Source organism: Rana temporaria, chromosome 1 (genome assembly GCF_905171775.1).
Source record: "Rana temporaria chromosome 1, aRanTem1.1, whole genome shotgun sequence".
Lineage (NCBI taxonomy): Eukaryota > Metazoa > Chordata > Amphibia > Anura > Ranidae > Rana > Rana temporaria.
In genome coordinates, this window is record NC_053489.1 from 588,857,100 (window position 1) to 588,881,599 (window position 24,500).

A 24,500-nucleotide genomic window follows, 5' to 3' on the forward strand; every position below is an offset into this window, starting at 1 on the left:
CCATCCTTATGTCCTCGGCCGAAGAACCCTAAGGAGGCCACTTTACATTCCCTGGATGTGGTTTGGGCCCTACGTGTGTACTTATCTGCTACAGCTCTGTTCCAGAAGTCGGACTCACTGTTCGTGTCAGTGAATGGTCCTAAAAAAGGTCTGGCGGTCTCGTCGGCCACCATTTCTAGGTTGATCAGACAGGTTGTGCTTCAGGCCTATGCCCTGAAGGGGCGGGCGCCTCCCTTTCAGGTTACGGCGCATTCGACCAGGGCGAATGGTGCCTCTTGGGCTTTCCGTCATCAAGCCTCTGTTACAGGTGTGTAAGGCATCAATCAATCCACACCTTCTCAAAATTTTACAAGGTGAATGTGAGTGCATCTTCAGATGCCTCCTTCGGCCGCAAGGTGTTACAGGCGGCAGTTTAAGGTTGGAGTTCCTCCGTTGAGTAACTCCGGTTTTGTTTGGGGTGTAGCTTGGTTTGCTGTGTTTTCCCACCCCTAGAATTTTTTTACACTGTTTGGGGACGTCCCTAAGGTCAAAGGCTGCTGTGTCCATCCATGAACGGAAGAGAAAATAGGATTTTTGTACTCACCGTAAAATCTATTTCTGAGTTCATGGACGGACACAGCACCCACCCCTCCTTTGTTTGTACTGCTTGTTACGAACTGGAGCTGCTGAGGCAGAGTGTGGGTTATACCCAGGGGGACCACTCCCCCTGGGAGGAGCTGTAATGAGGAAAGTGTTGTTAACACTTAAAGTGATGTTTTTATGCCTAACTCTCCTGGAAGGAAGGTGAATAACCCTAAGGTCAAAGGCTGCTGTGTCCGTCCATGAACTCCGAGAAATGGATTTTACGGTGAGTACAAAAATCCTATTTTTTCCAATCCCCCCGGAGAGCGAAGATCTGACAGGTGCGGTCCCTGCACAGTGTGCAGGGACCGACCTGTCATCTGCCGGCTCAGCGGGGATCAACAGAGCGATCCCCGCTGAGCAAGCGCATAATAATCCGTGAGTGTAAAAAGGGCCCTTAGGCTAATTATACACCTCAGTTTACAACTGCTACTTATTTTTGCTACTTATTTTTTTGAGCAGTGGTGTAAAAGCCTTAAAGGGGTTGTAAAGAAAAATGCTCACTTCCTGTTCTGTCTGTAACTCACCACCGTAATGCAAGGCTTTCTTCCTGGTGTGGAGAAAGCCTCTTGAGGGGGCGTGTCAGGACGCCCACTAACGCACAGCTCCTTTCTCTATCTGCAAAGTAGAGAGTGTCCTGACTTGCCTGCTCGCCCCCTTCTCCAAGAGCCTTTCTCCACCCCAGGAAGAAAGCCTTGCATTACGGTGGTGTTACAGACAGAACAGGAAGTGAGCATTTCTCAGAAGAAATAAGGACATTTAAAACCAAAATGGAAGGATGAGGTAAGTGAAGGAGGACTGCACTAAGGTAAAGGAAGCTATTTAGGGGAAAAAATGTTTTTCCTTCACACGACCCCTTTAACTCGTTGACTGACTTTAAATAGTTTGGGCCACGTTTGCCCAAACGTTTCCCTTCACTAATGGATGTGTCTGCATGCTGTATAAACTGTATGTTGCATCAGCTAGCTAAAGTACACTGCATTGTTCGGCAGAAGGACAAAGGCTTCCTGTCCAGCTCCCAGAGCAAAAGTAAGTCAGACTGCTGATAAGCCATTCACAAGAAGCTTTACGTCCTGTGACAGAACAAAACTTACTGTGGCTAATGTGGATACGACTTAGCAGCACTTTAGAACCCATTCACATAGCTACAGACAGCTGCTGCACACTAAACACCAGCAGTTTAGTGTGCAGCAGCTGTCAGTTTGTAGCTGCAGTAAGCCCAGGGGTAGGGGGGCTGTGTGTGATTCATGATTCAGCACTTTACACAACTTTTTTTTTTTTTTTTCTTTTTTTTTTTTTTCTTTCTCTACAGACTTTATTTGAAGTGTTCAAAAGTCACACTTCTTGTCACTATATAAAATCATGGTGTGTTGCTCTACTGTACACCGACATGCGATCCAGCCTGGGACACCGTGATTAAAATGTGGCATGTCTGCATTTTATATCAGATCACTTCAACGCAGCTCTGGGCTGCATTGTAGTGTGAATAGGACACATAGTGCAGTGATTGCAATAATTTTCTATGTGTATTGAATATATAATGTGGTGATAACTCAATAAATGCTAATAAGCAAGCAATAATCAATAAATCGATCAGGTCCATAATTAGAATCCAATCAGTGAAATAAAAATCCAAATTCACAAAAGTGCATGTGCAAAAAAATGTATATGCCTTGATTCCAATCGAAAGTGCATGTGCAATCAAAAAATCATAGATTTGATAATAGAGCAGTCAAGTTCAGGGAAAATATATAAATTCTTAAAATGTGTAATTACAATTGCTTCCACCATCCGTAATCACAGTTTGTGTGCCCCCAGCCTCTCACTTCAAAGACCCAAACAGGTCTAGCACCAGACAAAAGTGTAAGCAGTGGTTAGGGATAAGTATAAAATGGTTTTCTTCTAGCTGTGCAAAATACGTCCTCAGTCTCCTCCATTCAAGGCTCATAAGATAAAGGAGATCTCCATTCAATATAAATTTTATTTCAAAGCGGCAAACATTTAAATATGGAATAGTCTGCATCAATAGATTCAAAGACAGAAGTAACGTCACCCGGCTCCTCTAGGGAAATGTGTGAAATGGTCTTTATGGTTATTTTGTCGTCCCACCCATCCCCCCCCCCCCCCCCATTATAAACATACTGAACTCTTGTATAGTGTACACATATTTTAGATAACCATTAACTGCAGGCAGTTGGAGATTTATTTGATATACCCTGTACTGTAAGAACTGTAAAAACAGAGCTACAAGAATAAAAATATTGCTGCCTTGTTATGAATGTGTGTATTTTTGTATAAAGCTGTCATATTCATGAATAACTATCAATTGGTCTTTTTTTTTATGAGGAATATTGTCCTTCTGTGTTTCAGTAAGTCTGATATGTCGCGTCTGAGATTAGCAGCTGGTGGAGCCATCATGAAGCTGGCCCAGGAGCCATGTTACCATGAAATTATTACTCCAGAGCAATTCCAGTTATGTGCACTGGTTATTAATGTAAGTTTTCAGTAAACTTCAAATAAATGTAAAATTATTTTTATTGTACTGTGCAGGACACAGGGTGAGTATGCAATGACCTATAGGCTTGTACTTTCAGGTTGATTGGACTCCACCACTAACCCTACTTCACGCCATGAGTCCTCCGCTTTTTTTTTCTAGTGTCTTAAATTTATGGCCCCTTTTCTCCTTGCTACTCTAAGTTTATTTTATCTTCCGAGTCTTCAGTCAGCTCTTCACTGTCTTTTGATATTGCAATAGAGGCAGTGTATGTGCATTGTTGCAACCTTTGTTTAGGGGGGGGGGGGCGGCAGCAGCAGCAGCTGCAGGGTTTGCCTGTAATGTTGCTTCCGGCACCGGCAACAAGAATAGGGACATGAGGCTCATCCAATGTAGTCAGGAAATGGGAGGCGATGAGATCCAGCAAGTGGTGTCTGATCATCTCTTCCCATATATACCGCACCGTTCCCAGTAGAGTGCTATTAAAGCAATTGGCTACTGAGTGAGTTCCTCTGAATTGATGAATGCATATATTACAAAAATTGAAAAAGGGAATATTTCTAAAATTCTTCACGGAGGAACAGCCGGATGATTCCACAAATATTAGTTATCCACATATAAAATCTAACTTAATTTAGGTAGATGCACTTGCTACCAAATTTAATGAGTAGGGACATTTTTTGCTAGCATTGCATAATCTAAAAATATGCCCCTCCTTTATACTCATATTTTTAACACCATTGTAAATGTGTCTCATTATACTCTGATTTTAGTTCAACAAATTTCAAATCGGACAACTTCTAGTCCTAACTTTTCATCCGTCCTATTTCAATTTGTACATAGAAGAACAAGCTAGAGGAATGTGCTGCAGTCTTGAGTTTTCTTCTCTTGTGTTTTTTGTAGGATGAGTGCTATCAGGTGCGACAGATCTTTGCTCAGAAGTTGCACAAAGCGTTGGTGAAGCTGCAGCTTCCACTTGAGTATATGGCTATCTTTGCCCTGTGTGCCAAGGACCCAGTAAAAGAAAGACGAGCTCATGCAAGACAGTGCTTACTTAAGAACATTAGCATACGACGGGAATATATAAAGCAGAATCCAGTATCAAGCGGTAGGTTTCATCAGTTGTACACTGGTATTTGGTGGAAATGACAAATGTGCCACTTATTGCTTACCATCAAAGGTCATCTCCAAATGTTTTATTGGGGAAATTGAAAAGACAAATGGAATGTTTCATTTTGATTGATTTGTTACATTGATGTCTCCATAGAGAAGCTGTTATCCTTGCTGCCTGAATATGTTGTACCATACATGATTCATCTCCTGGCTCATGACCCAGATTTTACAAAACCTCAGGATATTGACCAACTACGTGATATCAAAGAGTAAGTGTTCTGATTCTATATGGTCAAACTTGCTGTCTTATAACTTGCACAGATGACATTCATGCTTGCTTTCACGTTCAGCCCAAGCTAAAAATGCAGTTTTTTTTAGAACCATCTTCCTGAAATCTAGTGACTGAGGTACTATACTGTTTGACTGCACAATAAATGGGTCTCTGGCAAATAAAAATAAAAAAATACCTTAGGTACACGTAGTGCGGATGCGGCTCACAGCAGGGGTCTGGTGCATCCCTGTTCTGTTTCAGGGATTAATCAGACCAGACTTTTTGCCGCCTGTGCAATCTGCCCAGCGGCCACCACAGGGAGGTGTGAACCAGCTTTATTGAGAGCTGGGCACACTGTCCTGCGAATTGATGCAGTGAAACCCACATCCAATTGGAACTAGTGTGGACCTAGCCTTACACCTGGGAAGTGTCACACTATGTCTTAATATCATTGTGTAATCCCATGTAGAGTAGTGCACAAATTGGGGGCAGCACTGCTAGACTAATGAACGCATCAGAATGCTTCTTACCTCATCTTGTTTGATCTGGGGTACACCATGATTTTTTATTTTTTGTAAAAGGAGCCTATACTTAAGTTAAAAGGCTGCCATTTAACAATGCAAGTTCTCTGGAAGTGGTGGTTGTCATAGTTTGTCTTCTCTGCAGCTGACCTAGAACAAGTATGCAGATTAGCCATTCTGATTTGTATGTGGTCTTCATGCTGGTGACTTTTATGTATGTGTGTTAGATCTGTGTTTCTAGCTGTTTGCTGTTAGCTTTTATTCACATAAATATGTATTTCTTGCATTTGTGCTATACACCAGATGTTTGTTTTTTTGTCTCCTGGTAGAACATATATTCAGTAAGAATCTAAAAGTATGTCCAGTACAACACTGATGTATTATTTTCCCATACCAGGTGCCTTTGGTTTATGCTTGAAGTTTTAATGGCTAAGAATGAAAATAACAGTCATATGTTCATGAAGAAAATGTCCGAAAGCATTAAACAAACTCGAGATGCTCAGGCACCAGATGATCCAAAGGCTAACGAAGTACGTATTTGTATTAACCTTTTATTTTGATGCTTTGCATCATGTAAATTTTCTCTGCTTTGAAGTACGAGAAAGAAGTTGAGTTTTCTATAAAAATGTACACTTTACCAGCTTGAAGCCCAGTTGTCTGGAAAGAGTATAATTCAGAAAGCTTGCTATTTCTTTTAATGAAGAATTTGATAGTTTGTGCACATTCTTTCTTCTTTGTGTCAGCTGTCTGTTTGCCTGCTGTCGTTCCTCGGCCAGTGCTGCAGGGACGTGACATATCTCTCCTATGAATCCCTTATTAAAATGGATTTTCTTTCTCATCCATTTTGGAGCACAGGAACTCATTCACTTTTTGGGTTATGCAGCCACCTTCATGAAGATTGTATACTACCACCAGCAGGAGAAAAGATAATCCCAACATTGTAGTCTTCCCTAGCTCCGCTAGATGTGACTGGTTCCTCTGCCCTTTTGGCTGAGGTTATTACTACAGTCATACAAAACGTTCTGGCCCAAATCGCCCAGTTATTTGTGGACTCTGGTCAGAGGGCCATAACTGTGCTCCTACACTTCCTCTGCAGATAATTTATCTGATCTTCCCAAGGCCTTTGAGCCTGTCTAATGCTGAGTTGCTCCAGTTCCTGCTGGATGAACTTTCCTCTGAGGAGTTGAAGTCTTCCTCCATTTATCCTAAATTTAAAGACTAGACTGTTGCTTCTATCAGTGGTATCCCTTGTCCTGAGTCTTCCTATGAAAATTGTGAAAACCCTGACCCCCCCCCCCCCCCCCCCCCCAGTCAATTTATATTGGTTTTGAAAAGGATTTTGTAAGAATGGCCTGTCCCCACTGTGGATCCAGCAGTGTCTTGCCTTAACTAGGCGACCACCATTCCAGTGAAGGATGAATTTGTCTGTAGGGTTCAGCTAATAAGCATTTGGAAGCCCCTTTTAGCGCTCTGCTTTTACAAGCAGTCTCTGCCCTTTCTCCCAACTTAGCTGTGATCTTCCTTTGCCAAAACCTGGCTCATTAGGCAAAGGAAGGGATCTTGTTTAATACGGCTGTTGATCGGTTGGTTATAGAATGTTTGGGCGCAAATGTTTGTCGCTTTAAACTGCAGTTGTTACGGTCTGTTGGTTTCCTGTTTCCTCTCACATGGGTCTCCTATCAGTACACATGTGGAGGACATGTTTTTTGTATTGGGCTGTGAAGCCCATGTCTAAAAAGCAGCTGAAATGCAAGGTTTTTCGAGGTACAATGCTTCAGATCTGCTCTGGATATCCTCATCAAGAAAACTACTGGTAACTGAAACACCTATCTTCCACCACAGAAAAAGCCCAAGTAATAGACTGGGAAGGCTTGTCCTATGCTGGTGGTAAGAAAAGTTTTTTTTTTTCACCCTTCCCGCATCCATGTTAAAACCAAGCTCGCCGATGCACCCGCAAGGTCTGGGACTCAATCCTGCATGAAAGCTTTATCTGCATTAAAGTGAACGTAATCCCAGTTCATGAAATTTTGAGCTGGGTACATATATCTGTAATGCCTTCTTATCTCTCTCCAAAGCACTGAGTCCCGTGTCTTTCTCCAGTTCTGTAGCACTGTTATCAGCCTGATAACTTCTGACAGGTTCTCCGACACAGCAGATAAAAGCAGCTTGAAATTTTTGTCGTGGGAGGTTGCTATATATTAGCAGATAGCTTGCCTTCTCACAGCAGAGCTCTGCACATTACTTTCTTTGCCAATGTGGCGTGTGACTTTCCTCCAATCGGCTGTATGCCAATTATCCAGTCCCAGTGCTGAACAGAAAAAGGAAATCTTTAGCAGTGTGCACATCTAAAGGATATATAAAGCTGAAGACAGCAGATATACAAGTAAAACTTGTATAGGGAGATTTGTTTCATCCCTGTGTTATCTGAGACTGTTCACTTCAGTGGGTATATGTGAGGGTCTACATGCACTTTAAATGGGAAGTTCGCCCACCCCTGCAATAAATAAAAGCCGGCAGCTACACATACTGCAGCTGCTGACTTTTAATAATGGAACATTTGCCAGAACTTGAGTCCAGCGATATTGGCACTGCAGCTGTTTCCATCAGCTGTCGGGGGTGCTGCCGCCGTCATTGCGGGTAAGGGACCCCGGCAGAATGTAGCATTACGGCTTCACGCCGTGTCCCTACTGCACATGCGTAAGGCACCGCTGCGCTCTTCTACTGGCCCATCAGCGGGGGATGGAGGACTGAGGAGGAGGGAGCCAAGCTGTAAAATATTCGCTGCGGCCCCTACTCCCGGAAGTGGGGGGAGGAGACAAATGAGCAGAAGTTCCACTTTTGAGGGGGGATGGTATTTTATCTATGAAACTTGGACAGTTTGTGTCTCATGTTATTGGGCCGTCTTGGTCGAGCACGCGCTTTAGCAAAAATTCAACCAGAAGTAGTGGGAGCGCGCATGGGACGCCAAATTTGAAAATGGTGCCCAGATAGGAGCCAGAGGCAGCAAGAAAGACGGCAGCAGCTCTCCCTCGGGACACCGCTGCTTGGGGACATGTAAGCTATGTGGTTGGTGGGCATTACCAAAGAGAGACACTTACTCTTTGCATGTAACTGTGTGTTTAGGTCGCATACTTAATGTAAATGGCTAAACTGAGTACAGTAGTATATGCATTTTGGTACCTCGGCTTGTTGCTCTGAAAAATATCTTCCCTGAAGAAAGGTTCAGGGGCTAAGAGTAAGAAGGCAACACCGCCGGAGACAAGGGGATCTACCCGTGCCTGTTCGGTACCATCCTCCCCAGTAAGCCTTGATTTGCCTATACACAGGGCCGGCCTTAGGTGTTCAGGCGCCCTGTGCGAGCTAATCTTGTGGGAGAGGGTCGGAGACTGCCGACATGGTACAGGAGAGGGTCGGAGACTGCTGACATGGTACAGGAGAGGGTCGGAGACTGCCGACATGGTACAGGAGAGGGTCGGAGACTGCCGACATGGTACAGGAGAGGGTCGGAGACTGCAGATATAACATGAGAAGGTCAGACTGTGGTCATAACACAGTAGGTGGTCAGAGATTGCAGACATTGTACATGAGAGGGTCAGAGATTGCAGATATTGAACAGGAGAGGGTCAGAGATAATATCGCAGTCGAGACAAAAATCGCAGATCGCCGCCATTACTAGAAAATAAAAAAGAAAGTAATAATTCTATCCCCTATTTTGTAGGCGTTATAACGTTTACGCAAACCAATTACTATACGCTTATTGAGATTTTTTTACCAAAAATATGTAGAAGAATACGCATCGGACTAAACTGAAAAAAAAAATATATATATATATATATATATATATATATATATATATATATATATATATTTTTTTTTTTTTAAATGGCATATTTATTATAGCAAAAAGTAAAAAATATTGTATTTTTTTTCAAAATTGTCGCTCTATTTTTGTTTATAGCGCAAAAAAAAAATGCAGAGGTGATCAAATACCACCAAAAGAAAGCTCTATTTGTGGGAAAAAACGGACGTCAATTTTGTTTGGAAGACCACGTCGCACGACTGCGCAATTGTCATTCAAAGTGTGACAGTGCCGAAATTTCGCCTGGGCAGGAAGGGGGTTTATGTGCCCAGTAAGCAAGTGGTTAAGTGCAAAAAAAAAAAAAAAAACTTATTTTCTAACGGTCATTTCTTAAGCACGGGAGGACAGTAAATGGTTAACAGGTCTGTGAAGCTCCTAGCCTGACTAGCTAATTCCTTCAAAGATAACAAGGAAGGTTAGATAAATCAGGGATAGCGGACACCAACTCCAGCACACATAGCTATAGAAACAGCTTAAAGCGGAGGTTCACCCTAAAACAATTGTATACCATCCCATCCAGCATACTTGCGTCAGCTACAGTATGTTATTTTTTTTTGGTTTTTTTCTTGCTGTACTTACCGTTTTAATCGTACATTTTCTTTTCATCCTCCCGTGGGGTATAGGCATTCCTATGAAGAGGCGTAGATTGACGTGTGGCTAGGACGCGTCACGCGTTCAGAAAATAGCCAAACTAGGACTCGGCTATATACGGCGCCTGCGCAGTCAGCTCCTAGTCTGTGCGCAGGCGCTGTATAGCGCCGTGAAGAGCAGAGTCCTAGTCCGGCTATTTTCAGAACACGTGACGTGCCTTAGCCGCACATCAATCATCTACGCCTCTTCATAGGAACGCCTATTCCCCGCGGGAGGAAGAAAAGAAAATGAACGATTAAACGGTAAGTACAGCGGGGAAAAAAAAAACGGCATGCTGACGCAAGTATGCTGCATGTAATGGTACATAGATGTTTTTTAGGGTGAACCTCCGCTTTAAGTTTGAAGCATCTTGCAGAAGTCTAATCATCAGTCACAGTGCTGTGTGCAGTGTAAATAAAAACACAGATGAGCAGTGTGAGAAGGAGGGGAAGTCATCCCTTCATCATTGTCTAATCTACACACAGGACAGAACACACAGATTATTAGACTTCTGCATTACCAGTGACATGATGATCATACCTTCTTCATTCTCAGGTATGTCGAAACCTCTGCATCCCGCCCTGCTCTGGTCACTATCATCTTCTCCTGGTCAAATGTGGCGGGCTGGGCAATCTGATTGGCTAAGTGGTTGGTGATAGCCGGAGCAACTTAGAAGTCACGCCCTCCCACTCAAAAGAGCAGCGCTATTGGCTGCCTGACACACTGGTCTGTCCCTCTCCCTTCAGCATGTGAAAGCCGTGGGAGGGAGAGCGGGGAAGCTGCACTTAATAACACCTGCACTGATCGCCTTGCTGTCCGGGGCCCCTCTATCCTCTGCCGGGAGCGACAATGAGGAGGAAGAGGTTACTCACATTCTGCGAGCTGTGCTGGCCGCACGGCGCCCCTTGTTGCCCATGGCGCCCTGTGCGGGCGCACAGCTCGCACACCCCAAAGGCCGGCCTTGTCTATACAGGAGGATCCATTGCCACTTTCAGGAGTTTCTCCGGTGGCACCTGGGCCTGCATATGTCACTGAAGACATTGTTGCAGCAGCCATGAAGAAATTGGAAGCAAAGATTGCGACTTTAATCGCCAAGTCCTCACAAAGGGACAAAAAGCGAAGCAGATCTCCTCCGTTAACATTAGATCCTCTGTCAGAAAGATCTGAAGAGGATGAGGAGGAGGAGGAAGATGAGGCTATATCTGCAGAGGACAGGGATGAGGAGTCGGACGGCTTGGAGGCAGAGTAGCCTTTCTCTGCTTCCCAGATGCTAAGATCACAGGTGCAATGTTATGCTGGAGCAGTGTGTACTGCAATTCAGGCTGCCTCCCTCTGATTTATCAGAATCGCCTGTCTCCTCTCTAGGTTCATTAAAATCCCTGCAGAGTTCAGGCTCTTTTCCAGTTCATCTACTGCTAAAGAAGCTAATTTACGCAGACTGGTTACACCCAGACAAGCGCTTCTCTCCTCCAAAGAAATTGGAAATTCTTTACCCCATGGAGGAGGAATTTACCAATAAGTGAAGTTTGCCTGTGAACAAAAACCTGACTTGTCCAGTAGATGACGCACAGGTGTTCAAGGACCCTTCAGAAAAGAGGTTGGAATCCTTATTGAAATCCTCCTGCCTACTAGCAGGTGCAGTTGCACAACCTGCTGTAGCTGCAGCGGGTATGTGTAAAGGAGGGACTTAAGGAGTTGTCTCCAGAACAGGCCAAGTTTTGGGAACATTTTCCCAAAGCCTTGTGTTTTACAATAGATGCTATGAGCTTTTTGATCCAGCAAGCATCTCTTATTACAATCCATTTGGTACATATGCGAGTCCTTTGGTTAAAGCATTGGTCTGCAGAACTGCCATGCAAAAAAAAAAAAAAAAAAACTTTTGGCGAGTTTTCCTTTTCATGGTGAATGCCTCTTCGGAGAAAAGTTGGAGAAATATTTCCAAAAGATATCCAGCCAAAAGTAGAGAAGAAGTGTCCTGGTTTCAAACGTTCTCTTTTCCTGGCTTTTGGCAGATCTACCTCCCAGCTAGTGGCGATGGCATTTTCAGCCAGCTACAAAAGCCAAAGAAGACCAGGCCCAAAGAAACAAGAAGCAATGGGGTTCTAAAGCTAACAAGCAAAACCCTGAAGCCTCTGCATGAAGAGGCGCCCCTGCTCGGCTGAGTGGGGGGGGGGGGCGGCTTTGTCAGTTTTTCAGCGGCATGGCAGACAGAAATACAGGACAGATGGGAAGTAGCCACAGTATCCCTGGAGTACAAACTGGAATTTCAAGACCTCCCATCTTCCCAGTTTCATAGCTCAGGGCTCTCTAAAGTTCCTCTAAAAAGAGCGTCCTTTTTTTCAAAGGATTGGATCACTTACTGTCCCAAGGGGTAATCTCAGATGTACCCCTAAAGGAGCGAGGTTCAGGTTTTACTCTAACCCCTTTGAGATGCCAAAACCGAATGGAGACGTCAGACCCATTCTGGATCTAAGATCACTAAATCAGTTTCTGAACATTCGCCATTTCCGAATGGAAACTATTTGATCAGTAGCCGCCACCCTACAAGGTGGGGAGTTCATAGCGTCCATAGACATTAAGGACGCATACTTGCATGTACCTATCCATCCCGCTCACCAAAGATTTTAAGGTTTGTAGTAGAAGATCGCCACTTCCAGTTTGTGGCTCTACCCTTTGGTGTGGTCACAGGACCCTGGGTATTCACAAAGGTACTAGCCCCTTTGTTGGGCAATCGCAGAGCACAAGGCAAAAAGATAACAGCCCATCTAGACGATCTACTTGTAATAGATCAGTCCGTGGCAGGATTAGACCACACAGTGCTCACTACTATAAGATACCTGGAGCACCTAGGATGGATTGTAAACTTGCAAAGATCTGCTCTACAAGCCCAAAGAGGGGTAGAGTATCTGGGCATGATCATAGACACAGCCCAAAGCCGTGTACCAGAATCCAAGATCGAGTCGCTAAAGGACCTAATCCACGAAGTCAAGGCAGAGAAGAGACCTTCAATCCGCCTTTGCATGCGACTATTGGGCAAGATGGTAGCCTCTTTCGAGGCCGTCCCTTATGCCCAGTTCCATTCGAGACTACTTCAAGGCAGCATTCTAGCCACCTGGAACAGAAAGATCCAAGCTCTGGACTTGCCAATGCACCTGTCCTCTCAGGTGCGCCAAAGCTTCAGTTGGTGGTTACAGACCAAGAACTTGCAGAAAGGAAGATCATTTCTCCCTATCACCTGGAGAGTAATATCTACAGATACCAGCCTAATGGCTGGGGAGCTGTGTGGGAAGAAGCTTCAGCCCAAGGAAGCTGCGCCAAAATCGAAAGAAGTCTGCCCGTACAACATACTCGAATTCACGGGCGGTATACTTGGGCCCCCAAGACTTGGACAAGCAGGTTAGACGGTCACCCAATTCGGACAATGCTACAACAGCTTACATCAATCACCAAAAAGGCACCTGCAGTCAGTGCGCCCAGAAGGAGGTAAATCGCAGTCTAAAATGGGCAAAAGAACAGGTGCCTTGTCTATCTGCAATCTTCGTTCCAGGGGTAGAGAACAGGCAAGCAGACTGAGTCGCCAGCAACTTTTACCAGGAGAGTGGTCTCTCTACCCCGAGATCTTTCAGGCCATATGCCAGAGATGGGGAATCCCGGATAAAGACATTTTAGCCTCCAGATTCAACAGGAAGTTGGTCAAATTCGTATCCAGGACAAGAGATCCTCTGGTCTACAGATCGGATGTGCTTATGGTCCCATGGAATCGGTTTCATTGATCTATGCATTCCCTCCGATAGCCCTTTTACAGAGGCTATTCTGCAGGATCAAAGAGGAAAAGATCCCTGTAATCTTAGTGGCCCCAGATTGACCCAGAAGACCCTGGTACGCTGAGATAAAGATGGTGGTAGGAACATCCTGGAAACTTCCGCTTCGCCACGAACTTCTGTCACAAGGTCCAGTGTTCCATCAGTCCTTACAAACGCTAAGTTTGACGGTTTGGCTGCTGAAACCCACATTCTGAAGAAGAGGAATCTCAGGTCCAGTGCTTTCTACACTTATTTATGTCAGAAAGCCAGCCTCCAGACTTGGTTATTATAGAGTCTGGGAAGCATATGTTGCGAAACCAACAAATGGAATCCTCAAAGATGACATAAGCAGGATTCTTTGGGATTCCAGCTTTGAGTGGATATTAAACTAGCCCTTAGTAATTATGTAATGAACATGGCTCTGTGTCCCGTGGTGTACTACAAGAAAAGGATTTTTACAGGTAAGCTGTTTGACAAAAAAAAAAAATAGGATTTTTTTTTATTTTTTTATTTTTTTATTTTAGCAGAGACCCTAAATAATAAAATAAGGGTCAAATATGAGCTTTATCAGAAGCAACACTTTGAACCTATTCGCCACACTTTTCAACAGGAAATTGGCGTTTTTTAAAATCAGGACATTGTCCTACTTTTTTTTTTTTTCCGAATCCAGACAGGGGAGGAAAAGTTGTTACTCTCTAGATCTTGTGAGAGCTGTAAAGGTGTATGTGCAGGCAATCACTCAGATACGCAAGACCAATATTTTGTTTATTTTGCCAGATGATCCCAGGAAGGGACAAGTGGTGTCAAGATCCACTATCTCCAGGTGGATCCGACAGACGATTTTTCAAGCCTATGGTTTAAAGGATAGGACTCCTCCCTTTTCTTTTAAGGGGCACTCAACCAGGGCGATAAGTGCTTCATGGGCAGTGCACCACCAGGCTTTTGTGACTCAAAACTGTAAGGCTGCAACTTGGTCTTTAGTCCACACATTTTCAAAATTTTATCAGATGGATGTGAGAGGACATGAAGATGCTGCCTTTGGGTGAAGTGTGCTGCAGGTCATCAGTATAGAGCTTCTTTTCAATGGCGGTCTGATCTTCATGTAGGGCATTGTTCTGGGACATCCCATTATGTAATGAATATGGCTTTGTGTCCTGTGGTGTACGATAAAGAAAACAGGATTTTTATAACAGCTTACCTGTAAAATTATTTTCTTGGAGTACACCACGGGACACAGAGGCCCCCTCCTTTCTTAGAGGGAACCTTATTGCTTTGCTACAAAACTGAGGTACTTCCCTGATGGGAGGGGCTATATGGAGGGAAACTGTCTCTGATTGGTTGTGCCAGTGTCCAATCACCTCTGGTGTCCATACAACCCGTTATGTAATAAATATGGCTCTGTGTCCCGTGGTGTACTCCAAGAAAAGCATTTTACAGGTAAGCTGTTATAAAAATCCAATTTTTTTTTTTTCATTTATTTTTTATTTTAGCAGAGACCTGAAAGAATAAAATGGTAGTCGTTTCAACTTTTTATGTCATACGGTATTTGCACAGCGGATGACTCCCCACGCCCCCGCCTCCCTGTATTAAAGTGGAGGTCCACACAAAAATGGAACCTCCGCTGTCTGGATTCCTCCCCCCTCCGTTGTCACATTTGGCACCTTTTGGGGGGAAGGGGGGTGCAGATACCTGTATTTTCACCCACTTCCGGGCATGGACCCCCCCCCCTGTTATCTGTGGCAGTCTACACCACATACCTAACTATTTTGATCAAATTTGTAATGAACGCATGCCTGATTAGACACCGACAACATTCACTGACAAAAGCAGCGTGTCTATTGGTTTTGCATTGTGTGATTTGTTTACCAGAATATTCCTTTATGCGTGATGATCAACAACATTGTGTACTGTTCAGTGTTGCACTGAAACAAGTGACGTGTTAAAAATTATTAAAACATTTCTGTCTTTTTCTTAGAAATTATATACGGTCTGTGATGTGGCTCTATGCGTTATGAACAGCAAAATCACAACAATGCATCTAGAATCTCCAAAGGAACCAATGTTGCCAGCTAGATTTTTTACTCCACCTGATAAGGTATTACTATCTGGTATGCTTTATATTAAACCATTTATAAACATGAATGTATAGCTCTATACAAAATAAATACATTTTAATGATATTTTAGAAGCTCAGTACAGTTAGTTAAGCTTTCATTTATTTTAGCTCAGAAAAAAAAAAACATTAATTGTAATGTGCCTATGCACACATGTGCGTAAACTAACGCTGTGGTTAGTAGTTGGTTGGTCTTCATGGTTAGTAATTCCTCGTACACGCAAATGCTTACTTACATATTGCACAGACACCACAAGAATAAGTTTGCGTACGCAAATGTGTAAATGTGTGCAAATGCATGCCAAAAAAAAAAGGCTGGAAAAAGTAGATGCTCAAACAGGAGTATCATGGGCAAGAGGCATTAGGAAGCAGTGTCCTGCGGGACTGGCCTTTGAAATATGCCCAGGGCCGTGAGCTGAGGGGGAACCACTTATGTGGTGGGGACCGCTCTGTCACCCGGGGCCCGCACCTCCCGCCAGTTTCGCCCACATTAATCCACTGACCGGCTCCGAGCGAGAGCGAGCCTATCCATTCCTGCGGGGTTTTTTTCCCCTCCCTCTCCTCCTAACACTGCAGTGTGTGTGTGAGCGCCACTTGCAGAGCCCAGCCGCCCGATCTGTTTCCTCCCCTGCTTCCTCATTGGCAGGGGAGGGAGCCCATCACCTGCCTGAACTCCAGTAGCTACCAAGCATTGTGGGACATTTAGTCCCCATCGCCAGTGGCCCCATAGCAATCCCTGGGGGCAGAGACTACACTCCCCAGCCTGCCCACAGGAGGGGGAAGGGCACAAGAGGCTGCAGGAAAGAGGGTCACAATGTGAAATCATGTTGGTTTTTGCTCTATAAATTTACCTAAATTGTGTAATAACATTGGTAAATAGTGCTGAAAAGGAGAACTCTGATAGTGCAAATAAGTTTGAACACGCTTTATTACAATCCAAACATGCATTGCATTACACCCACATTTGTTCAATATAAAATTGCTTTTCAGAAAAACACGGTTTCCAATCACTAGTCCTGATAATCGAAATGCCATCGTAAATCACTGACTGCTCATTAGAACGTCCCTTCCGGTTGGGCCATGATGCACAATGTTGGGTGGGGGGGGCTTGGGTGAGATCCTACACTTTTTTCTATTCCCAGGACTAGCGCCTGCAAAGAGCCCTGGGGCCCTGCTAGCAGCATCTTTGGAGCGGTGTGTATATACAGCTCATCCACTACTTCTGCCCATTGAAATGAATGGGCACCGCGGCTATATCGCCGGCAAAGCGATGCTGCAGCGGCGCTTTTCGGGTGGTATTAACCCTTTTTTCGGCTGCTAGCAGGGGTCAAAAGCGGCCAAATAATGCCGGGAAATTGACGGTAAAATAGTGGCGCTTCACCCAGCGCCCCAGTTTGAAAGGGGCCTAAGGGAGTTGGGAGTATTGGATGGACTAGCAGATTTAAATATACCACCAAATTGGAGCCAAACTCCAGTTCACACTGCAGTTACGCAAGCAGTGCCATCAACTGTTCCTTTTTTTCTTTTGGGATAAAGGTTTTACATGAACAAAAAGATGATCATTGTAAGAACCCATATCGGTGCTAAATGGTTTGCCTCCACAATCTTAACTGCTGCATTTGCAGGACAGCTTGTGGCTAAATCACTAAATGAAAGCCTAAAAATAAATGCAGCCATCACATCTAAGAATAGGCAAGCTGCAATATAATTGTTTCATGCTGCTTGAAAACGGATCTCATCTCCATGTGTGGTGTTTTTTTTTTTTGTTTTGTTTTTTGCAAACTTGCATTGGTCCTACCTTTTTAGTAACCATATTTGATACCTGGGCAGCTGATAGTTATAATCGCTCTAGTAGTCTACTGTACTTGCAATGATCCAGGTGCTGTGATCTAGACATTATCTTTGCACGGGGTCACTTGCCCAGTAGTTCAGCACCACCATCATTTTGATGAATTTGAGGGTTTGGGCACATATCAGGTTCTCCACCTTATCCAATCAAAATGCCTTCATTGGAAAAAATACAAGGTGTTCTATGAATGGAGCTGCTGCTGTGTGCAGAGTTGAACCCCCTGAAGCAGCACGCGAAGGTCCTAGCCATTGCTGTATATACCACAGGCTACTGCAGTGATTTTCATTATCCCCAGTGGGCTTCCACATATCTGATATGGGTACTTTTGATCAAGGCAAGGGAACGAATGTAAGTTTGCAAAAAGACAATTCCTGGAGTTTTACTAAACCCAAAACGTAAAGGAATCTACAGCTAGTACAAAAATACATCTTGAATTTTTTTCCTTCTTGTTTCCTAGGAACTTGTCAATGATAAGAGCTGCATATCTGAGGAGACAAGGGTTCATCTACTAACGGGAAAGGTAAAATTGAGAATTTTACATTGGACGAAGTTTAGAAAGTTTTATTTAAATACACATGTGATTGCAGAATGTCTGTTGCAGAATTTACTTAAAGTGGAGTTTCACCCAAAAAATCTATTTTTAACATTGGATTGAGGCTAATTACGGGAAGCAGAATTGGGTGTTTTTTTTTTTTTTAAATAAATGCAGTACTTACGTTATAGAGATGGATGTTCTCCGCCGCTTCCGGGTATGGGCTGCGGGACTGGGCGTTCCTATTTGATTGACAGCCTTCTGACCGTCGCATACAGCGCGTCACGAGTTTCCGAAAGTAGCCAAACGTCGGTGCGCAGGCCCTGTATAGAGCCGCACCGACGTTCGGCAACTCGTGACGCGCTGTATGCGACCGTCGGAAGGCTGTCAATCAAATAGGAATGCCCAGTGCCGAAGACCATACCCAGAAGCGGCGGAGAACATCTATCTCTAAAACGGTAAGAACTGCATTGATTTAAAAAAAAAAAAAACACCAGATTCTGCTTCCCGTAATTAGGCCCAATCTAATGTTAAATGTTTTTCGGGTGAACCCCCGCTTTAAGTAACACTATTCTGATGTGTTTGAAAGATGGACTGTTTGCTTGACAATCTACTGCTTTTCTAGCCAAAGCCAACCTCAGTTCTTGGTGCTCTAAACAAGCCTCTATCAGCTACTGGCAGACGGCCTTACCACAGAAATACCGGATCTGACGGTGGAAGTAACATCAGCATTATTTCTGAATCTGACGCTGTACGGCAAAGGTAAATTTAAACATATTGACTATTTTCATGTGCTTTACTGCTAAGGTGGCAGATATTGAATGGTGGCCCCAGATGAGACCAGTCTTGAGAAACAAAGCGAAGTTAATGTAGGTTTGCTCGATTTATATGGGTTCCCCTATTAACAAGCCGTTGGGCTTCTTGTGTTTGCCCACCCATTCATTGCCTGCTACTGATTTGCATTTAACCCTTTAAGCTGCATCAAGCTGCTTCTGGATTTACATCATCTTATATGGAGGGAAACAAGCAGTTCAGAAGTTGACACAATCCCTTAAGCGTTATTAAACCCAAAAGCAAACATTTGTTATATTGCAGCTTTACGAATTCTTAGATGTGGTGTCTGTTCTAGTTTTCTTCTTTAGGCTTTCCTTTATTTTAACCTGGTGATTCAGCCAATAAATCTGCTGTTTTTCAATAAAACAAGTTGTCCTGCAGATGTAGCAGTTAGAGGGTTGAGACAAACCTTTTACCACTGACGGTACTTACATTGATCAGCTTTTATTAAGGTGCTTCTTTTTCTAGAGTGTAGGCACTTTAATACAGGAGGTGTGTTACTGGCCAGGTAAACACTGAGGGGGGGGAAGCTTAAAAGACCTAATGCAGCCACCATATCTGATAAGCTTGCAGTATATTACATTTTGGGGTTTAATTACACTTTTAAAGTGACAGTAAATATTATTATTTAAGCATGTATTCTTGAAGTACAAGCCAAAGCTTGTTTGGCTGTACTTCTCCTGTGGATCAGTTCGCTCTGCACTCCTGTGGCCTGTTTTCAGCAGACAGCGGGCTGAAGTCACAGAGCCGGTCTAGTCTCGGGTAGGATCAAATCCATATGGAAGAGATCCTCCCACATGCCTGCACCGGCACCCAGGTCAAGGCTCTCGGCAAGCTGCTGAGAGCCTGAGCCAGCCATTTCTGCCCCTTTTACTGCTCAGCGCTCCAGTGAGTGCAGGGGAGCAGAGAGCCAGTGACTGACAGCAGCTCTGCTCACAGAGCTGTGAAAATCAAGCTATTGTCGGTGTTTGATAGTTCAGCTCTGTGTTAAAGTGGTAGTAAGCCCAACCAGACAACTTGCACCTACAGGTAAGCCTAGATTAAGGCTTACCTGTAGGTGCAAGAAATATCTCCTTAACCTACACGTTTAGGGAGATATTTGCAGAAAACACTGAACCGATGTCTACGGCGCAGGCACACTGAGCGCGCCGGTTTTATCAATGGGATAACGCCGGAAACCCGTGCGGGGATCGTGCCATGCTGCTCCGGCCAGTGACAGCGCAGGAGTGGTGATACAAGGAAGACGCTCCTGAGGGGGACATGGCGACGGAGGGGAACGAGGAGCGATTCGGGGGCTTCGATCTCAGGTAAGTGCCACATAATCAGCAAGTATGCTATGCATACTTGCTCGTTAAGCCACCTTCTTGCAGGGTTTTTGGGGGGGGGGGGCGGGGGGTTTACTTCCTCTTTAAAGCCGGCTGGGGACAGATGATGGCATCGGATCGATGCTGCATCCAGCTAGACAAGTACGATAAAAAAATAAAAAAAAGTATGGCATTTGCCTAAAGGGGTTGTAAAGGCTCGTCTTTTATTTTCTAAATAGGTTCCTTTAAGCTAGTGCATTGTTGGTTCACTTACCTTTTTCTTTTCATTTCCCTTCTAAATGTTTTTTTTCTTTGTTTGAATTTTTCACTTCCTGTTTCTCCTCAGTAAGCTTTCCACCATCATCCGAGCGGTGGAAAGTCATTTAGAACACCTTACTGAGGAGGAACAGGAAGTAAGAAATTCAGACAAAGAAAACAAAGAAAAAAACATTTAGAAGGGAAATCGAAGTAAAGGGTAAGTGAACCAACAATGCACTAGCTTAAAGTAACCTATTTAGAAAATTAAAAACGGACCTTTACAACCCCTTTAATTTTTCCTTTTTTTTATTTTATTTTTTTACCCCAGCCTCCTTTAAATCCCTTTCTTTTTGATTCTGTGTTCCGACTTCCTGTAATTGCGTGGCTACATTCATTATCTATGGGTCCGCTGTTTGTAGGAACATAGCCACCACCTTGCTTGCTCCCAGCATGGATTTGGGATTATGGACTTCAGGGATGTGAATAGAACAATGCACATGACCATATTTTACATAGTTACATAGTTAGTCAGGTTGAAAAAAGACACAAGTCCATCCAGTTCAACCACAAAAAATAAAAAAATAAAAAACACAGTAAAATCCTATACACCCAACTCCATACCCACAGTTGATCCAGAGGAAGGCAAAAAACCCCAGCAGAGCATGATCCAATTTGCTACAGCAGGGGAAAAAAATCCTTCCTGATCCCCCGAGAGGCAATGGGATTTACCCTGGATCAACTTTACCTACAAATCTTAGTACTCAGTTATTTTATGTACATTTAGGAAAGAATCCAGGCCTTTGTTAAAGCAATCTACTGAGCTGGCCAGAACCACCTCTGGAGGGAGTCTGTTCCACATTTTCACAGCTCTTACTGTGAAAAAACCTTTCCGTATTTGGAGATATTTACTGCTGCTTCTTTCAAACAAATGGAAATAAGGGTGAAAGGGAGTTCATGATGTCTATTACATGGAGGCATGAAAACACTAAAAAATTATTTAATGAAAAGCAGATTAAAGAACCATTATAAAGTGGGTATGTGAATTATTTTGGAGAATAAAGATATCCTGTAGTGCAAATTTATTCCACCACTCTTGCCTGACCATCCACTTTAAGTGAGCAGGTGGGCTAGGCTCATTATAGATGGATATATCTCTCCATCTCTCTATTATCTAGGTTAGTCATGAGACTCAAAATTACAAACATCGTATCGTGTACCTTTTTTTTTTTAATTTAGGGTTGAGAGTTCTGAGGTGTCTGAAACTGGGGTCAGTGAAAATGAAGAAAATCCGGTCCGAATTTCTGTAACTCCAGTTAAAGTGGATTCTGTTAAGACCAAGGTAAATTCATCATTTCTGTTTGAATTTTTTTATTTTTACATATCTGCTGTGCTTCATGTCTAAAAAAAAATAAAAATTAATATTTTGTCTACTTTATTGCTAGGCAGCCTAGAATTGCAATTACAGCTTTGTAAGGGCATGTGGTGTTTGGCCTTTGCATTTGTGTTTGCCATTAGTATGTCAGTTTAACCACTTACTTACTTTTTATAGACTGCCAAAAGTGTGCTTATTCTTAAACGGGGGGGTAATTGTTAAAATGAGTGGTTGGTTGTAATTTTATGTATGTGGGATGTTCCCTTCATTTCTGTTTTTGTATGTATATGTCTTACAGCAAAGTTATTCAGTAGAGTGACTGGAAATCTGGTACATAAAATTGAATATTGTTATACAGTTCACTCTAAATAGGTTTAGCACTGGTCAGCATTCTACTGCAGTTTCTTTCCCAACCGGCATGCAACTATTGCCCAGATATGGCCTTTACAATGTTTTGTGAAAGGGCACCAGATGGATTATATAAGACTCACTTCTTTCATGGACAACTTTAGTAAAGCAGTGGTGTCACTTTAATGTGCATTTGATGGGGAATGGTCACTGAGAAGTTAATGCTTATAAAATAAAAATTTGTCTTCTAGGGTTTTACTGCACATAAGCTTGAGAATGACAACTTGAAGGGTTGGTGTTCATGTACATAGTGTGGAGGCTAATCACTGAGCACCTAGTGCACATCTAAAAAAAAAACAAAAAAAAAAACTGGCTAGTGCGCTGTGTGCGCGTGCTCGGGGCAGGATACAGATAATAGACCAGTGTGTGTGTGTGTGTTAGGGGCAAGATGTGGTGTTGCTAGTACAGTATACTCTTCTGCTAAATAAAGGAGTAGAGTCCCACGTAAGAAACTGCAAAAAGAAAATTTGTCTGCAATACTATAATAGAGTATGTAAGGGACAGTCCTGCTTGCTCATTTATTATATACATATTACTATAAACTTTGATCTCCAGGCAGATATAAAATAAAACAAATGTATTTAATAGAGAGAGCAGAAAGTTGACCTAATCAATCTCTTGTTTCCCCTTCATCGTCCTGTCACGGGCTGGTAATACCACATCTGTGTAATGTGGAGTTTATCTTTAAGGAAACTGTATTTTTTATACTTTTTGAAAGATTTGTAGCATGTTTTTTGACTAGCAGCCTATCTTTTCAGGAGGTAAATTCAGATCCATCTACAACACCTAATCTTGGTTCAGAGCGAGGAAAAAAAAGGTCAGCGCCATCACCTGGTGCAGAAAATATTCAGAAGGATTCAGAAGAGAAGAAACCAGATGATGTAATCCAAGCACCTCCACCAAAGCCTAGAAGGGGGAGACCTCCAAAGTCTGCATCTCAGGGTAGCGCAGCAAAAAATGATGACCCAAGCAAGCCATCAGGGAGAGGGCGCAAGAGAGCATCAGCCAATCAAGATAGCCCAACAGGAAATGAGGTGGGCAACGCAAAAGTACCAAAACACGATCAAGCAGCCAAAAAGACAGCACAAAGGCAGATGGATTTGCAAAGGTGAGCTGTGAAATATTTGGCAGTATTGCAATATGTATATTTATATTAAGCACATTTCACAGAATTGCCCCTAAGATGACCATACATAAACTAGGGTTGTCCTGATACCGATGCTAGTATCGGTATCAGGACCGATACCAAGCATTTCCCTGAGTACTTGTACTCAGGGAAAATGCTCCGATACTTCACCCGATACCTGACTTTCTCTGTATTCTCCTCCAGTTCCCCCATCCGTTTTGCTCTCCGTCCGTGCCGCTGCTATCCTCCTCGGTTCTTCTCTCCCCCTCCATGCTCCGTGCTGCTGCTTTCCCCCTCTGTGGTGTCACCCTCCATATCGTCCTCCACCCCCTCTGTCAGGATAGAGAGCACCGGTAGGAGCCGCTAAACCCGGCTCCTACCTTTTCCGAATGAACAGTCAGTGATCACTGACTCTGTTCATTCATATAACTGAAACATCGTAACCTGTGTTTACGATGTTTCAGTTTATGAATGGATAGGAGCCTCTGCTCTCTCCATTCATTTTCAGTGCAGCGGAGGCTGTTGAAAAAGGGACTGGGGAATCTGTATCCTTAGTCCCTTTCTCAGTCTCAAAGGGGAGACATCAGGGGTCTTAACAGACCTCTGACATCTCACCAAAGCCCCCCAACAGGGCTAAGAAAAAAAATATAGCAATAAATAATAAAAATAATTGTAAATAATAATACATATTAAAAATAAACGCACAGACACCAAAAAATAGTGAAAAATTTAAATTGTAAAATAAAAAAAAAATACTGACACATGACATTAAAAAAAAGTATCGATACTTGTACTCAAGAAAAAAAGTGGTATCGGGACAACCTTAACATAAACTGATGGTTTGTAGATGAAACAACAATTTTAGCCATGGCTTTTGATTAGAAGCCTTTGCACAGTAAGAGAAAAAGCAATGTATTTTGTAGCACGTTTTGACCATGTCGGCAAGATGATTGCAATAGATTTGGGTTATGTGAATGAGGACAAGACTGTCATTCTCTGCTTCAGATTTTAGTGTATGGCAAATTTAAGATTCAGTAAAGCGGTGTAAATGGTGTCTGTGTGTAGTAACGTAGACCTAATGATCAGAAAAGTCTGTTGGTCTGTGTTTGCCAGGCAGCAGGATGGTGTGCAGTAACTTTGGTCTGTTAATGCTGGACAGCGGTAAAGCACATTCATTTTTTTTGTCTACTAAAGCAGGGTTTGACAAATTTGCTTGGAATCTAGAAGCCAGCTAAAAAAATTAAAAGCCAGAAAACGCGCTCTGTCCCGCCAACATCGTGCGCAGAAGCGAACACATATGCGAATAGCGCCCGCATATGTAAATGGTATTCAAACCACACATGTGAGGTATCGCCGCGATCGTTAGAGCGAGCGCAATAATTCTAGCCCTAG

At 43.3% G+C, this 24,500-nt stretch overlaps 1 protein-coding gene across 5 annotated transcripts in view; it reads left to right on the top strand.

The window, feature by feature from the left end:
- PDS5A (PDS5 cohesin associated factor A) overlaps positions 1-24,500 on the top strand; it is a 150,955-nt gene that overhangs the window by 112,276 nt on the left and 14,179 nt on the right. For all 5 annotated transcript variants that reach the window (XM_040335080.1, XM_040335088.1, XM_040335085.1 and 2 more), the window contains 9 exons: positions 2,992-3,115; positions 4,019-4,223; positions 4,383-4,497; positions 5,418-5,550; positions 15,288-15,407; positions 17,732-17,794; positions 18,432-18,568; positions 21,439-21,541; positions 22,741-23,090. In XM_040335080.1, coding sequence (XP_040191014.1) covers positions 2,992-3,115; positions 4,019-4,223; positions 4,383-4,497; positions 5,418-5,550; positions 15,288-15,407; positions 17,732-17,794; positions 18,432-18,568; positions 21,439-21,541; positions 22,741-23,090 — 1,350 coding nt within the window. The remainder of the gene's footprint in view (positions 1-2,991; positions 3,116-4,018; positions 4,224-4,382; positions 4,498-5,417; positions 5,551-15,287; positions 15,408-17,731; positions 17,795-18,431; positions 18,569-21,438; positions 21,542-22,740; positions 23,091-24,500) is intronic.